General features: G+C 39.1%; 1 protein-coding gene across 2 annotated transcripts; it reads left to right on the plus strand.

Annotated features, from left to right (window-relative positions):
- The first annotated feature begins 209 nt into the window (after nucleotides 1-209).
- LOC132381176 (G-protein coupled receptor 37-like 1) lies at nucleotides 210-17,304 on the plus strand. Of its 2 annotated transcripts, XM_059950468.1 has the most exons (3): nucleotides 210-1,249; nucleotides 13,130-13,157; nucleotides 13,239-17,304. In XM_059950468.1, the coding sequence occupies exons 1-3, from the start codon at nucleotides 446-448 to the stop codon at nucleotides 13,250-13,252; spliced, it is 846 nt and encodes a 281-aa protein (XP_059806451.1). In that variant the 5' UTR covers nucleotides 210-445; the 3' UTR covers nucleotides 13,253-17,304. The 2 variants fall into 2 exon arrangements, with proteins under 2 accessions (XP_059806451.1, XP_059806450.1); XM_059950467.1 differs by lacking the exons at nucleotides 13,130-13,157; nucleotides 13,239-17,304 and adding an exon at nucleotides 5,411-7,142.
- Nucleotides 17,305-17,563: the final 259 nt, after the last annotated feature.

Consider the following 17,563-nt stretch of genomic DNA (forward strand, 5'->3'; position numbering starts at 1 on the left):
TATAACCATGATGCATGGGTTCTTAAGAAATTGTTAACAATGCCTATTTAAAACTGTATTTATATCATTCCTAAATGAATGCCTTAAACTTCAATTGGAAGCTACTTAGAGAGAGTCCCTTTGTGAAGTCTCGATTCCCACCAGCAGGTGGCAATTAAATCTTCTCCTTTATATGCGCCAATGATGGGATCGAGAATAATAAGGTTTGGGAGAGAGTTGACGTTTGGGACGATTACTTTGCAATAAGTTGGTCAGTTTTGAGAGGCAGAGTCTCGATGTTGTAACTGAGGGGTATTCCACTAGCAAACACCGAGCGGCGGAAGATTTTGCAAGAAAATAAAAGCTGCAAAGCATCCAGTGGGTGGCTTTTTCGAAAGGGTGGGGGTGATCCTGTCGTGTGGAGTCGGTAGTTAATCTGGTGACGCTGGTGAGAAACTCGGGGGAAATGTCTCTCTCTCTCGCTATTTTATTTCTGCTCCAGGTTTTTGTCTTCGGATCAACAGCCTCTGGCATCTCTGAAGGGCTGCCTGACCTGAGGGTGGATATCAGGGAAGAGCTGGGGGACTTAAGGCTGGAAGTTAAAGAGAGTGGCGCTCAGCTTCTACTTGAAGACAAGATGGAAGGAACAGGTGCACCAAATCTTAACCGGGGTTCAGAAAAGTTGAGAGGAGTGAGCTCTGGAGAAACGTTACGAAGTATAACTGTCTTTACCCTGAAGCCCGAGATGAGGTTACGGCGGGGGGGCGATGAGAATGGCAAAGTTATCCCCGAGGAGTCAACAGCCACTTCTCCGCAAAACAACTCAATGGAGTCTCGCCACTTCTCGACAACCCACTTCCAAATCACTTCGAGGATCCCTCTTTCTTCGCTCAAAGATGAAGGGGCGCAAACACAAGACGAAAGTACGGGTCGAATTGCCGGTGAACAGCGGAATGAAGTGGAGACGACGGCGGAGAGGCTTCAATTGGAGAGCAATCTGTACTCGGTCACTGACACCACTTATAGCGCGTATGCGGTGGTACTTCTCTCCCTGATACTCTTTATCGTCGGGAACATCGGAAACCTGGCCGTGATGTGCATTGTTTGCCACAACTATTACATGAAGAGCGCCTGGAACAATATTCTGGCTGGCCTGGCTTGTTGGGACTTCTTCGTCATCTTCTTCTGTCTGCCTGTGGTTGTCTTCAATGAGATCACAAAGAAACGGTTGCTTGGAGACATCGGCTGTAAGGTCGTGCCTTACTTGGAGGTAAGATCACACGAGCCTTGCGCCAAGAGAAAGTTGCCCTGTAGATCAGGTTAACGCGGTAAGCTGTTGCTTTCCGAACACAATATTTACCGAGAGCCGCGTAAATTTAGTGTAACCTCACGAAGACTGTCTGGTGGGTGCATCAGCAAAGGTTTCATGAACACAACATTGGGAGGGTACAACATCAGAAAACTCAAGCTATTTCTAAGAAAACGCTTAGGTTTACGAATTCGTCGAAAAAGACCAACATAAAAACGAGAGTCTCTTTAAAACAGAACAAAGCAATTTTATATAATTTTCTTAGCACCAATCTCCATTTTGTGTGCAACTTTTTGGTTGAAGATTTGATTTTCCCTAGTGTTTTCGTTTTCTGGGTCAAACCTGCCCAAGTGACATAAATCTTTAAAATTCTTTCAAAAGCAGCCAGGGTTCAGTTAAAGAACTTGCTTTCACTAAGGTTGAAAAGTGGAGCACAACTTTATTTAAAGGACCAAACTTTCCAAGCTTCAGTTTGTTGGATCCCTCAACAGGGCACATAATAATGATGTTGACCATCTCCTAGCATTGTGCACGTTAACATTGCCCTTCCCTGCACATCACCGCAACAGAAATGAACTCCCATTGCCCATTTGTCACTTCAGAAGTTGCTCTCATGTTTGAGAAGGCTATGCAAAGGGCATCTTGGGGTACCAGAGGAACCTCATCCCCTCAGTGATAGAAGGGTTCAGCAACACCCAACACGACTGTATATCGATATGAATCCATGCTCTTATACTGGAATAATGTGCTTCCACATCCTAATTCTCACTCCAACCCTTAACTTCATGAAAACTAATGTACAAGCTCACAAATGTGCCTGTACTATTGTTGCAGTAACTGAAATATTACTCTTAATCTCAATTTATGATCATTGCAGCCTGCAGCTGCTAATATACACCACTTATTGCTGCTCCTTTCAGGAGGTTGTTGATAATCTCGACTCCACAAGGCTAGGATTCACCTACTTGTGTACAAGCTCACAGGAACACACAGACCAGCCATGGCCAAAGTACGGCCATTTGTAGGTTTTGTAGCTGAGGCGTGCTGCTGGTGAACTGTTTGCCTGAAAGGACTGCCTGAGACGTGCTCCAATGTACATCTAAGCATTGGCATCCTGAGAAAACCAGAGGGAGTTTCTGAATTAGCATGCTATTAAGTGATGGACCTTAACACTGTCATTGTTCAATAGCAATTTTGATTTTTCTTTTATTTAGAGATTTTTTTTTAATTATGTAAGATGACATCATCATTTCTCAAAATATTGAAGGAGGCAATCAGCCAATGAGAATCCTCCCATTAGTCCTGTTCTGTGTTTTCTTGTAACCTATCTGACTCATACTGCACCCTGATTGTTTCACCACCTGCCTATACCAGGAGTGTACCAACCATCGTTGTCTTTGGGATGTGTGAGGAAGGCAGAACACCAAATAAGATGTGCAATCTCCGCACAAGTAGCACCAGAGGTCAGGTCAGGTCACCGAAGGTATTGGATAGTGTTGCACGGAGCGACTGAGGAGAACCCAAGTGCAGGACACAGGCACGGAGATTGAGTTGGGGATGTTGGCGCAGACGTGAACGTTGAACAGCAAACAGGAGGAACCTTGGCACGGAGACCTGATATGGAGTCTTGACACGGAGACAGGGTTTCCATGGAACATTTTGCAATTGGAGCTGAACTTAGAACTAACGGTTCTAAGCTGTCAGGAAACTAAGTTATCACATGGGAATAGACCAACAAACTGGCAACCAGTGGTTGTGACGCCAGATTCTTATACTGCATTTTTTGATGGAGACCAAGTGTGCTGTCATTAAGCGAATTAGCAGTAAATGGGAAATTAACGATTGGAATCAAGGCATAATCAAAGAAGATTAGTGGAAAGATAGGGGATTAACAATCGGGACCATGACAGGTAGCAGCACTAGTGCTGTGCAGCTTTATAAGCAATGTAGTTAAATGCAAATTTAAAAGGCCATTATATTTCCAGGTGTTGGTTCCTTGAATATAAATGTGTTACAGTGATTGATATCTGTGTGGTACACCAATGAACGAGTTCATCAACAATGCTTTAGGTGATACTGTGTCAAATTTTGAAATTCATTTAGAATTCTTTAAGCAGTCTTTAGGATCCCTGCAGGCAAGTGAATCACATCATCCTCAGAGGTATTGCCTTCAGTTCAAGGTTGCCTCAGATGCCCTCAAAGACCATAGACAGGTACTCTTGTTGAGAAGTACCCCCAAAAGGTCCCTGTAAAGATATGGGATACAAATGACTGGGCAAGTCTGTAATGCTAGCATGTGCCTATCCTTGATCTGCTTTCTCTCGTGCAGTAAGTGAAATCTGGTCTTGTGGAGTAGAGTGTGTCAGTGACCTCCCTAATGAAGAAAAACTGTGATGTGTAGGGACATAGGAGTAGGAGAGCACCTTGCTCTGCAAGCATGCCCCACCATTCAACATTACCACATCCGATCTACCCTAGGCCTTGCTTCTCTTTTTATGTTGGTTTCCCCCATGGCCTTCAATTATCTAGCTTTCAAAAATGTATCTACCTCCTCTTAACATATCCCTCATGATCCAACCTCCACACCTCTCCAGGGAAGAGAATTTCTGAGGTTCACCAGCATCCGCGTCATCTATCAACAGAGAAAGCTGTAAGTGAGCAGCTGTTCACCTCTGTATGCAGCTTTACTGTGATTGTTCATTTTTGATAACATTGTTCTGAGCCTTCAGATCAAGGGAGAGCTGGCTCAGCTTTGAATAAAACCAGCTTTACTCTGACCAGTCAAAAGATGACAATGTGTTTGAATCCTTCACTGGCGTGTTTTTGGTATTGCCCTATCATTGACGTTACTTTCATATCATTAAAACAAGACCAGTAAATAGTGAAAATTTTGATCCTAAATTAATATGTGATGATTCAGAATGGCACAAGATCATCCAGAAATGTGCGTAAAATTGCTTCTCTCTGCACTTACATGATTTTCAACTGCACAACACAGTCTCTTTTAGCCTTGCTCAAATGAATTTCCAGGGCATTACCATTGCATAACTGCTGACTGTCTAATAGTGGAGACTTGGCAGGCCTTGTTACAAGGTGACCCCCTTCTCTTTTAAATTAAACTAAATAGAAGTATTTCCCTTAAAGATCAGCTGCAGGAAGTTTGAAGAAGCAAAGCAGTACAATATCAAAGGATCTTTCAGAAGTTCATTTTGTTTGAAAGTTTTGGCATTCTGCTTTGATTATGCAAATAAGAAAGATGTAACTGTTCTTTGTGACCATGACAGCAGTGCATTGTACAATACATAATGCCAAATACACGTGGGAGGGAATTTTTAAAGATTGAATGAAGCAATGTAGAGAGGTTTAAAGAGATTTTTAAAATATTTTACTGTTTGAATTCAGTCTCAACTTTAATGTTTTGAAGTTAAACTGAAGGGCAAATACTGTTTTTGGAAATGTGCTGAAATCAAGTAGTGAGACTGATATTATTCTCATCACTAACTGGACACTGCAGTGTTATAATTCTCCAAGAATAAATAGTTTTCAAATGTAAGTGTGCAATTTTTAACATAATTAAGTGCACTGCTTGGCCACACTATGTGCCAAATATTTGCATCAGTTGCACAAAATGAGTATATTCAAAAATGGAATACAAGGGTATGTCCTATCATTCCATTCTTTTCTTGAAATTAAAGTTGTTATAGTGCTGTGTTTTGACAAAAAATTTGAATATATTAAATTTATAATAATAATTCAGGACCATGCACATGCCATTATATAAATAAATAAATTATTCTAAGTTTTTGAAATAATATGATTACTAAATCATATTTGTTTTGTTAAATGCATTGTTATATTTGGCTGGACATTTTACATTCAATTGAAATAATCTCATTTAGTCTTAATTAAATAAAATACGAAATGCCATTGTGCAATTCCTACAAGGGTTTTAGCTATTGTGTATTATTATTTTGAGTGGAAGTTTTACACATTGCTGGTGCAGAGTGATTGCAGTACTTGTGCACAAAACAAAGATCAACAAACTTTGTGAGTGTTTCTGAGATAGTTATCATGTAGACAATAATACAGTATCCTTTTACATTAATTTGTTTTAATTTCCAGGTATCTTGTCTTGGGGTCACCACCTTTAGTTTGTGTGCACTAAGTATTGACAGGTTTCGTTCTGCAACAACTATACAGTCACAAATTAGGCTGATAGAAAGTTGTCTGTCTATCGTGGCTAAGATGGCAGTCATCTGGATAGGATCCATGTTACTGGCACTCCCTGAAGTTCTTCTCTGGCAATTGGACCAAAAGACTTCCATTATCTCTGGAGTCGTCACCGATTATTGTATCATTCAAACATCCTCAAACCTTCCTGATCATATCTATGGACTTGCACTAACCTATGAGAATTCCAGGATGTGGTGGTATTTTGGCTGCTACTTTTGCTTGCCTATAATTTTTTCTGTTACCTGCCAGTTAGTGACAAGAAGGGTAAAAAGCACAGAAAACAAATCTGATGTCAAAACTACATCTAAGTTTGCCCATTATGAAAGTCAGAGGAACTATACATTGATTGGCCTCACCATCCTCTACGGCTGCTGTATCATACCAGAAAATATCTGTAACATTGTGGTGGCCTATACCATTCCTGAAATCTCCAAGGAGACCATTGATTTACTCAACATCATTAATCAGTTCTTTCTGTTTTTTAAGTCATCTGTCACACCAGTGTTGGTCCTCTGCCTCTGGAAGCCTTTGGGCCATGCCTTTATGAATTGTTGTTGCTGTTGCTGTGATGAATGTTCCCCAGAGCCCTCAGGAACTGACGTTCATGACAGCAAGATGAAGATGGAAATGGCATCCATATTCTGTGATAATCCCAAGGAAACCTCTGCAATGATGACTCTCGGTACCCAGCGTTGAAGCGACAATCTCTCAGAATTTGAATGATTCTTTAAAGCTAAACAGTGAAGATACCTAGCATCCGCCCTTAGTAGACAGCCAATTATTTTACTGATCTGTGCACAGCAGTAGGTATTTTTAACTGCCTGTTGAACTAGAACACTAGCAGATATTTAGTTCGCTCTGTAAGTTCTTGCTTTGATAGCAATCCAAGACTGTATGTGAATAACTATATTTTTGTGTTTCATCTCTACTTTAGATAATAAAATATTTTTTCATGATTTAATAAAACACTGTTACAAAGTATTAAAAGGACATGTTATAACAGAATATCAGTAATATGCCCAAGTGTTTCAAAGGTAGATCTCCAATTGTATAAAATAAAGTATGTCTAACATTCTAACAAACTTTTAATTTAATTTTATGAGATATGTTTGCTAAGACACATTTAGTCATGATGTATCATTGTTAAATTGGGTTACTATTTACAGAAAGAACATTGTCCATCATGGTCAAAAGTAACGCGTCTATTGTATATTAAGTAACATTTATAATTATGTTTTTTTGGATATTGTTTTTATATCACATTTATTCTAGAGCTCCACAGAAAATAGTGCAGATAGGAAACTGTAGATTTTGTAAACTGTTAGGTTAATAGATGTGTTTTGCATTCATAGTATATGTTGAAAATGCAGAGCCTGGCATATAACTGTAGGATAGGGATAAACAGTATTTTGTTAGGTCTGCTGTGTCAAATTAAAAGGTGACCAGATCCTTTTGATTTTCAGTACATGGAGCTTTTGCCTGTGCCTTATTTTGCAAACTTTCAATAATTAAATGTTACATCTATGCCAATTAATTTCCTATTCTTGTATGCATCAGAAGTATACATTGACTGATATTAAAAGGTACTACTCACTACATACTGCCTATATAATGCTGGAAAGCAAAGTATTTACAACCATGTAAGATTATCAGTGTAAGATAATCTCAGATGACTATGTTTCACACTGACTGCAGAAGAAATCCTATGTGCTAAGTAGGTTCAAAACATAAATGTGAAAAATCTGTAGTATTAGTACAATAGATTTAAGCAAGTGAAAATGTGCTGAATATTGTTGATTACTAAAAATCAATGCATTATTTATTACTTGCACCAAAACTATTTTATATGGACCTTCGATTGCATCGATGGTGCAGCAATTTTTCTCAACACCTAAGCACACATTTCTAGTCCACATTAAATAGTTGTTGGCAGAGGAACTTTAAATGCCCTTGGTACTCTGGAATGGCAAAAGTAGAACAAAAATAGGAGGACTTATATAACTCACGCTTGCGTGTCAGAACAGAACTGTTCAGCTCAAATCTGTATATTACATATGGACTGGACAAGATTCAGATTTAAGTATAGGTTGAAGTATGGCATAAATTCAGTTATAAGATGTGGGTAAGGTTCTGCCCTATGATGAACTTAATCAGCTGAGAAATTAATAATATAAGGAAATGAAGCACAAAGCAAGTAACTTCAGTAGAGCTTTTAACTTTTTCCTTAAATGATCGCAACATGCTGTACATCTCTCGAAGCTCAATGATTAAGTTAAATCAAAGTCTTGATGTTTTGTAACTATGCTTTCCTTGCTGCAATGCTTCAGTAGACTACAATATTGCTGCTACAATACGGTACCAATAAGTAGGCATTTCTATGGTCACATGGCAACAGCCATTGAAAATGTCTGACTTAACGTGTCAGGAGCAGTCATGGGTAACTAATTTACAAAATGGAACTGCCGTGTTCTGCACAGTTGAAGCTTAGATCAGACTTGTACTGACATCTAATTTACCAAGAAAGGTCTACTTCTGGTAAATGTCTTACTGCCCTTCCTACTGGTCTTCTATTTAGATCTGTCAGTCAATTGTTGATTTGAGGGGAATGCTAATAAGCACCACTTGTCATCCATCAAATGTAGTAAGGCTGCAGAGATTTGCTTGGAATTGTCAGAACCACTGATGTTATTGTTTGCCTGAATGTGTTTCTAATAACTGGAAAAGTAAAAAAAAAAGATTATTTTAAAAACTACAACACAAACAAAATTATTTCCAAATCAGGCTTCTGTTGCCAAGCTTCAATTTTTCTATAAGATCATGAACAATTATGATATATTTCTTTAGTTTTAATTATAAACATCACTTATCACCGGTGGATCAATTGAGAGCAATGACATATTGCACCCTAGAGTACAATACAGGCTGAAAAGCCCCATATTGTGTTGTGAACACCCGTGGCAATCCAGCAATGGCAAAAGGTTCATTTTAGTGGCAGAAATAGGAATCTGATCAGGTTGAGGGGGCTATCTAACAAACTAGTGGTGGCTGAAATAAGATTAATGTAGGCCCTTCATCAGGACTGGACGGGAAGAAGACGGAATGCAGATTATAGGGGGAAGGGAGGGACATGATCTGGCAGGTAATATGTCACTCCAGATGATGGGGGAAGCTGGGAAAGGGGAAAAATAAGAAAGATCTGAGAGGCTGGGAGGTGATAGGTGGAAGAGGTAAAAGGTTGAAGAAGGAATCTGATATAAGAGGACTGCGGATCATGGGATTAAAGGAATGAGGTGGGGATCCAGTGGAAGGAAAGTACAATAATGGGCAAACCATAAGGGTGGGGGGTGCACAGGAGGGCACAGAGTTAGGGAAAATGGCAACAGGGTGGAATAGACAGGAGTGCTTACTGGAAGGTAGATAAATCAATCTTGATGCCATCAGGTTGGCAACTACCAAGACAAAGTATGAGTTGTGGCCTCTCCAATCTGCATCTGGCCTCAACATGGCAGTTTGAGGAGGACATAAAGTATGTTGTAGGAATGGAAGTGGAAGTGAAATGGCTGACTCCGGGGAGATCGTTAGTGTTGCAAGACCCTGGATGAAGCAAAGGTGCTTGATAAAGTGTTTTCTGATCTGCATCGGATCTTGCCAGTGTAGAGGCAGCCACACCAAGCATGAAATGACACTGATAAGTAATGCCTCATCTGGAAGCACTTCTTGGTGAACCAAATATTGGTGAAGGAGGAGGTGTAGGGGCAGGTGTAATACCTAGTACAGTTGTTGCGTTAAGTGCCTGGAGGAGGACCAGTGGGAATGGACAAGCAGACAAGGAAGTCGCAGAAGGGCTGAATACTGCTGAAAGTGGAGAGGAGAGCGAAGTGGAAGATTCTGTATGTCCAGTGGCAAGATCCTGTTGGTGATGGTGGAAATGAGAATGATATGTTAGATGTGGAGGCTTGTGGCATGGTAAGTGAGGACAAGGGGAACCCTAACCCTGTTATGTTGATAGAGTGTGAGGGCACATGCAGGAATTGGAGAAGATGAGGGTGAGAGATGCATTGATTGTAGTGGAGGGGAAACCACATTTTCTGGGAATAAAGGGTATCACGGCTGTCTTGGAAGGAGAAGTCCCATTGTGAGAACAGCAGTTTCTTCTGTCTTTTTGTCTGTCACAGATTATAGGAGGGAGGGATAGTTAAATCAACTTACAATATAAATACTAAATTTAGACCATGGAGGAAAATTCAAGCTATTCAAAATCAATATTAGAAAAATTCTTGTCACATTTTAATGTTAGCTTTTTCTTAATGATGAAGGGATTTGTTTGACTGAATGAAGATCCATTTTTTTCCAATTTATGGAATCAGTGGCAAAGATCATCAGTTTAGACAAGTCACTGAGATGGAGTTTAGAAAAATATTCTTTATGCAGTAGGTTGTTGGTACATGATTTTTTTTTGCCACTGTGAGCAATCTTTTAAGAGAACTTAAAATATTTTAGGCAGGAAATTGGTGAATGAACCGAGATGTTGTCACCAGTCAGACTAATTGTAGACCATAAGTTGATAAGACGTAAGAGCAGAATTGGGCTATCCAACTGATCAAGGCTGCTCCACCATTTGATCATGGTTGATCTATTATCCCTCTTAACACCATTCTCCTATCTTCTCCCCAAAACCTTTGATCCCCTGACCAATCAAGAACCCTTCAACCTTCACTTTAAATATACCTGATGACTTAGCCTTCCCGACCATGTGTGGCAATGAATTCCACAGATCCACCACTCTCTGAATAAAGAAATTTCTCTTCTTCTCTGTTCTAAAGGGACCTCCTTGTATTCTGAGGATCTATCCCCTGGTTCTAGACTTACTGAATACTGGAAATGTCCTGTCCAATTCCACTCTATCTAGACCTTTCAATAACCAATAAGTTTCAATGAGATTTTCCCTCATTCTCATAAATTCCAGCAAATATAGGTCAAAGCCATCAAACAAACCTTTTTATTCTTAGGTTCATCCTCCGGACCCTTTTCAATGCCAACACATCCTTTCCATATAAGAGACCTAAAATTGCTCACAATACACCAAATGTAGTGTGAGTAATGTCTTATAAAGCCTCAGTATTACTTTGCTAATCCAATATTTTACATTACTCTTGTGAACAGCCTGCATTACTACAATGGCCTAAATATGATGGGTTTTGAGTGTACTGATAAGGTTTGGTGTGATTGCCTTAACATAATTACTTCAAGTTGATGGTGAGCTGTCTTCTTGGCCTGCTGCAGACGTTCTGGTTAAAGCACCCCTATTAGAGTACAAAATCCAGAATTTATACCCAATAACAAGAGAGAAACATCAATCATATTTCCAGGTCAGGATTTCATGGGACGGAGTGGAACTAGCAAGTGACAGTGTTCCCAAACCTTTTGGCAATGTTCTAGTGATAGGTGTCATCAATGTGGAAGGTGCCTCAGGGAATAACTGCTATACATTTTGAAGATGGTGAAAACTACTGATCTGGTACTGATAGTGTAGGAAGTGAATGTTTCTTAGTGGTAAATATCCTATTACTCCTGTGGGACAATGTATCCCAGATTATATCAATTATCTTAAGTGTTGTTGAAACTTCACCCATACAAACACAAAAATCCCACTATACCACACTCCAAGGTGTGCCCAATTGAAGGTGGAAAGATGAAGTTATTTACAGCTTAGCCAACCTCTAATCTCTAGCTTTTGTAATATGTTTTTAATTTATCTAATGTTGACGAAGGACACAATTATGGTAATGCCTTTAAACCTCAAGGTTATATGCTGAGGATGTTTTTTGCCTTAAATTTCTGTACACTTTGATAACTTTAAAGCTTTGCCCTGTTGCATATTTGAGAAGTGAACATGAGTGAGTGTTGTACAATAATCAGTAAGCATCCTCACTCAGAAGCATGATGAGAGGAAGGTCACTGGTGAAACAGCTGGAGACAATTGAGCTTAGAATACTACTCTGAATAACCTCCACATTCCTTGTCCTAAAGGCAATGATGATGGAGTTCCAACAAGCACAATCACATTTCATTTTGTGATGTTTGGTTCCAGCCAGTGGAGGGCCTTCCCCCTGGATGGCAAGTAAAATTACCTGGATTGCATAACTTAGACAAGTGCTGCCTTGATGATGAGAGCCATTGCTTTCAGCCCACCACTCAGATTGGAATGAAATCTGGAGCTGTGCTCTCCTGGCAAAACCTCAGCTCAGTATTAGTGTGTAGGGAGTAAGTAGACTTGACAATATTACTAAAGATATATCCACAATTTTGCATTTCTCTCCTAACTCCCAAATCACTTACATCCACTATCATGAAGTACATTGGAAGTTTGGTGATGATACATATCTGCCTGCTTGAGAAGCAACTTGGATCTGCTCTACTTTGCTACAATCACACCAGGTCCACAGCAGATGAAAGTTCATTGACTCTTCAATCATCCCTGGAACATATGGACAGTGAAGATGCATACCTCAGGATGCTCTTCATCAACTTAAGCATGGCATTAATTACTATCATTCCCTCAAAACTAATCAATAAGCTTCAAGGCCTTGGCCTCAATACTTTCTTGTGCAACTGGATCCTCGATTTCCTCATTTGCAGACCCCAGTCAGTTTGGATTGGCAAAATCATCTCCTCCACAATATCTATCAGAACAGGGGCACCACAAAGCTTTATGCTTAGCCCTCTACTCTACTTCCACTGCTCCAGTGTCGTATTTAATGACACCACTGTCATTGGCCAAATCAATGGTGATGACAAATCAACATAAAGGAGTGAGATTGAAAGTGTAGCTGAGTGGTGCCAGAACTACAACTTCTCACTCAACGCCAGCAAGAACGAGCAGATTATTGGTTTCAAGATCAGGAAACCAGAAGTTCTTACATCAGTCCTCATTGGAGGATAAGAGCTGGAAAGGGTCAGCAACTTGAAATTCCTCAATGTTATCATTTCCAAGGATCTGTCCTGGGTCCAGCATGTAAATGTCATTATGAAGAAAGCATGTCACCGTCTTTACTTCCTTAGAAGAGTGTGAAGATTTGGTATGACATCCAAAACTTTGATGCACTTCTGTAGATGTGTGTTGAAGACTATACTGACTGGTTGCATCACAGCCTGTTATGAAAACACCAATGCCCTTAAATGGATGAGACTACAAAAAGTAGTGGATATGGCCCAGTCCATCACAGGTAAAGCCCTCCCAACCATTGAGCACATTCACATGGAGCACTATTGCAGGAAAGCAGCATTCATCATCAAGGATCCCTATTATTCAGGGTAGCTCTCTTCTTGCTGCTGCCATCAGGAAGGAGGTACAGGAGCCTCAGGCCTCACACTACACGGTGCAGGAACAGTTATTACCCCTCAACCATCAGGGGATAACTTCACACCCCATCACTGAACTGTTCCCACTACCTATGGAGTCACTTTCAAGGACTCTTCATCTCATGTTCTCGATCTTCATTGTTTTTTTTAAATTGTATTTGCACAGTTAGTCAGCTTTTGCATATTGGTTGTTGGTCCTGTAGGTGCAGTCTTTCATTAATTTGAATATGCTTCTTTGATTTACAGTGTATGTCCACAAGAAAATGGATCTCAGGTTTGTATATGTTGACAAAAATAATTTTACATTGAACTTTGAAACTTGAACATTGAACTCCTCTCATTCCTCTCTCTGCAGCACCGAGGCTGTGAACTGCTGTCATCTCTGAGTTTTGCGCTGTTTTTGTCCCACTAGTATGATGAACTGAGATCGAGGCTTGGGCCTACTCCAGCTGCTCCGCAGAGCAGATCTAAGGACTCAGTCTAGTTCAGAATGCTGTCATTTGCTCTTATTGTTTTCGCATGATACGTGTGTGTGTGTTTTCCCCTCTTTATCAGTGCAGTGGTTATGGTCTTTGAGTTGGATTCTTCGAGTTTCTTGCTTTGTGGCTGCCTGTAAGCAAACAAATCTTAGGGTGTATAATTTATAGATTCCTTGATAATAAATGTACATTGAACTTGAACATTGAACTCCCTATAGGAGGTCATGGTGCAGTTTAGCCATTTTCTGCTGTTGGGCATTAAATGTGGAAAGATTTTTTTCTACTTTAAGGAAACAAATGTTGATTTATTTCAGTTCTACAAATCTTTATGGTACCTTCTTGCTCTTTCCTTTAAGATATCCTTAAAATAAAACATTTAACAGAAAATTATTATTTATTTGGTTAATTTCAGTGTCAAAACCTTCACTTTGTCTTAAAGGTCAGATCTTAAATCACTTATTCTGAAGGATAATAGTGTCAGTCTTTGTTTGTTCTCACTTCCTCAAGTTGCCCAGAATGTTCTAAAATGTGCACCATGTAAATGCAAGATTTTATGGTTTCTATTCTGTTTCCTCATATTGACAATTGTACTTAACTGGGTTTCTCTTGGTGAATTCAGGCCTGTTTTTCATACATAATTGATGCATTATCGTCCTTGAAGGAAAATAAGGCATACAGCTAAAAAAAAAGCATTATACCCTTTCTGTACTTAACGTTACAAATCTTTAAAGTACCCACAGGCAAGCACAAGTCAGCTAACTGAAGTCAGGTGAGAGTAACACAACGGATTGAAAGTTTAATGATTGTTCTCAGATATCTGAGTATCTCATACTCCGATGATTTTCTATTGAAACTGGCAGCTTTCTTCCACCAATAGCAAGAATGAGTCAGTCAATGGAACAAATGGAGCGAGATCAATGCTAAACAAATACTCTGCCAAAGAACCAGGCTACTACTTTGATGAATAACACCAGCCGAGTGAGTTAGCCAATGCACATCAGTAGTTTTAATTTTGCCTGGGACAAACCTGTTGCATCTTTCTTTACTAACAGCTAATGATGACACTCCTTTGGCCACCACAGTCATAGATTTTAAAATGAATGACACATGAAAGGAAATGCAGTTCTTTGATTGTCTCGGCTAGCTTTGATGCCCGTTTCTGCAATTAACCGATAGTGGAAAACAATAAACGTTAGGAAAATATATTAAAATGCTTACTTAGGTAATGATTACTTAGGTAATCAACAGGAAGAAAATGATTTGATAAAATTTCTATTGAGTGGCTCATAATGAAATCCGGTGAGCTGTGTAAACACGTTATGTAACATACTTTGTTGGAAGATGGATAGGAAAGGTTGAGGAATATGGACCAAATGCTTTTAAATGAGATAGGTGGGCGGCTTGGTTGGCATGGGTGTTTTGGGCCAAAAGACCTGTTGCTGTGCCATATTACTCTATGACTAATACCATGCCAAATGGTGTGGATACATACCAATTTACATGTAAGTTATTAGCAGTTTTCAGAATATACTTGAATCTTAGTGAAGTCGCCCTAAAAGAGAGGGAATCAGATGCCCTCCAGTGTTAAAAGGAAAATGTCAGTGAAGTTTGAAGCTGGCTTGCTCTTGTGTGCCCCCTAGTGTCTAATGCAGGATAGTGAAAGCAAAATCTTAGAAATGAGCCTCCTTTGTTTTCTTCAGATGATAAATAGCCTGGTAGAAGAGAGCATTTTCATTTGCCATACTACAAGATGCCTGTCTGTAACTAAGCTTCTTCAATATATGCCATTTTGATTTAATAGCAATCATTCTCTACATAAATATTCTACGGTACATTCAGAACTCATTTACAGCATTGTTGCTTTCAACACTAGAAATAACACATTGCTTTCATTTATTTCTAGGATCAAAAACTATCTCAAAACCTTCATAAAAAGATTCCACAATAACATTGTTATAAACTCGATCACTGTTTTTCACATTAGTGCTTACCACCCCATTTGATATGGAACTTTCTTTGTGCAGAATATTTTTAAGTGCTCTGCAGGATCAAAATTAATAGCTTAATGGGTGGCTTTTGATTCAGTGATATTCAAATAGTTCCTGTAGTAAACATGACAGATTTCTTTTTGATCAACTGAAGACCCTATCAAATGGATGAAGACAGTCATCATGACCATATTTACTGGGTATTGTCTCAAAGGCCATAAAAGGGCCTTGGCCCAAAATGTCAACTTTTATTCCCCTCCATAGATGCTGCCTGAATTGCTGAGTTTCTCCAGTATTTTGTGTGTGTTACCAGAATACTTGAGGTTTGTTCCAAAATAAAGTGATACATTTCACGTTTATATAAAATTGAGCAATATTTATCGCAATGTATAATACAATTTGTTAATTTTTAGAAGACATTTTGATAATGTCTACTCTTCAAAACAAAGATCTATTTATAAGTTCCAAGGAAAACAAAATCATACTGGTTCAACCAATCAATGAATAAACTACATTATATGCACAACTGTCTGTGAAGGACACATTGAAATCCTTTATCAATAAATGATTGTTCTGAACACAACATGTATGTGTGATAAGAATGTATTAAGAGAGTATCATCATTCTTGGCTCAGGAACAAACTCAAGGAAGTAGAATGCAGTCCGCTCCCCTATACTTTTGCCAGTGCTGGACAATGTTTGTCTTATTCAAATTTGCGCTGAGTGGAGCTGAGAAAGTCAAACTATCAATTCTGAGCACTACAAATTGTTTAGCGGCCAAGAATATAGCCAAGGAGTTCAGTTTAATTTGCTGAAGTATGCAAACATCTTTGAAAGGGAATTGAACAGTTTGCAGTAAGTAGAATAAACACAGGAACTACATTTTCTAACATTTTCTGCTCTATTTAGATCTTGAGGAAGTTGAAATATGAAAAGCAAATTCACCAGAAAGAAACCTTTAGCTGCTGGAAGGAAGGAAGCTACACATGGAGCAATAAATATTTTAAAATGTTGCCTGAGCTCAGGCAAGATTTGCTATGTTGTTGGTGGTTACCAGGAGCAACGGCACCAAATGACCTTTAGCAGAAGACATATGCATTCCAGAGCCTTAGTACATTCCTGCATGTTTCTGTGAGACATAATTCATGTAGCAAAATTCTTACATTTTAAAAATTATATTAAAGGGATTGTCTCTGCTTTATTTTACAAATTTGATCAATTAGGAATCACACCTAAATTCAGAATATAGCTGTTGTGAAATCCAATGCTTGCACAAAGTAATATGTGAATTCCTCAATGAACCAACTGATTGGATAATAATCCCAAGGATTATTTGTTCAAATGTCTGCTCAGTAGGAAATTTTTCATGTGTTAATTTAGATGGTGATTAGTGAGCTATGTAACTGCAGTGTAAAAGGCCTAATTCCATTAACGCTCATTGACTTTTTCCAGAAAGGGTCATCAGCTAGTAAAAAAGAGTGCAAAACTCAAGCCCAGTCAATAATGTAGAATCCTGTGAGGTCAAATTGTTTTCCTTGCTTAATGGCTACCAATGGTCAAAATATGGGATTCCCAATCTATATGAGTTTGTGCTGAACAATTCCTTTATTCTAAGGTTCAAAAGTTCAAAGGTCCAATTTAATGTCAGAGAAATGTATACAATATACATCCTGAAATGCTTTTTCATTGGAAACATCCACAAAAACAGAGAAGTGCCCCAAAGAATGAACAACAGTTAAACGTGAGAGTCCTGAAGTACCCCCTCCACCGCACCCCCATCCCAAAAGTAAGCAGCAGCAAGCAAACGATCCTTCTCCCCACCCCCCACCCCCACATTGGTACCGTCACTGGGCCCAAGTGTGTGCTAAGCAATAACAAAGACCCAGACCAAAGTTACTCCAAAGGCTTCACATTTCATCCGATATGCAACAAACCACAAGTTCTCTCTTTCTCTAAAAAGGGAGGTGGAGGTGTCCCCCATTTTCACAGTGAGTGGGAAACATAACAACAACCCACTGGTTTACAACCAATGAAAGAAAAATAGCCTTGGGTTGTCTTCAAAATAAATTTAAAGCTTTAATGGAAATCAATTGAGGTAAATTACTTTGTGAAAACGACAGATTTTTGGAAAAGTAGTCTCTAAAATATTCAGAGTTAATGATCATGTTTGATGGTATTTATTACATATACCTGCTCCTTCACATATACTGGTG

The sequence above is a fragment of the Hypanus sabinus genome, chromosome 25 (assembly GCF_030144855.1).
Source record: "Hypanus sabinus isolate sHypSab1 chromosome 25, sHypSab1.hap1, whole genome shotgun sequence".
Taxonomy (NCBI): domain Eukaryota; kingdom Metazoa; phylum Chordata; class Chondrichthyes; order Myliobatiformes; family Dasyatidae; genus Hypanus; species Hypanus sabinus.

Coding starts and splice junctions, on each gene's coding strand:
- LOC132381176 (XM_059950467.1), top strand. CDS start 446: ATGTCTCTCTCTCTCGCTATTTTATTTCTGCTCCAGGTTTTTGTCTTC. Junction 1,250..5,410: donor AGGTCGTGCCTTACTTGGAG/GTAAGATCACAC, acceptor TTTAATTTCCAG/GTATCTTGTCTTGGGGTCAC.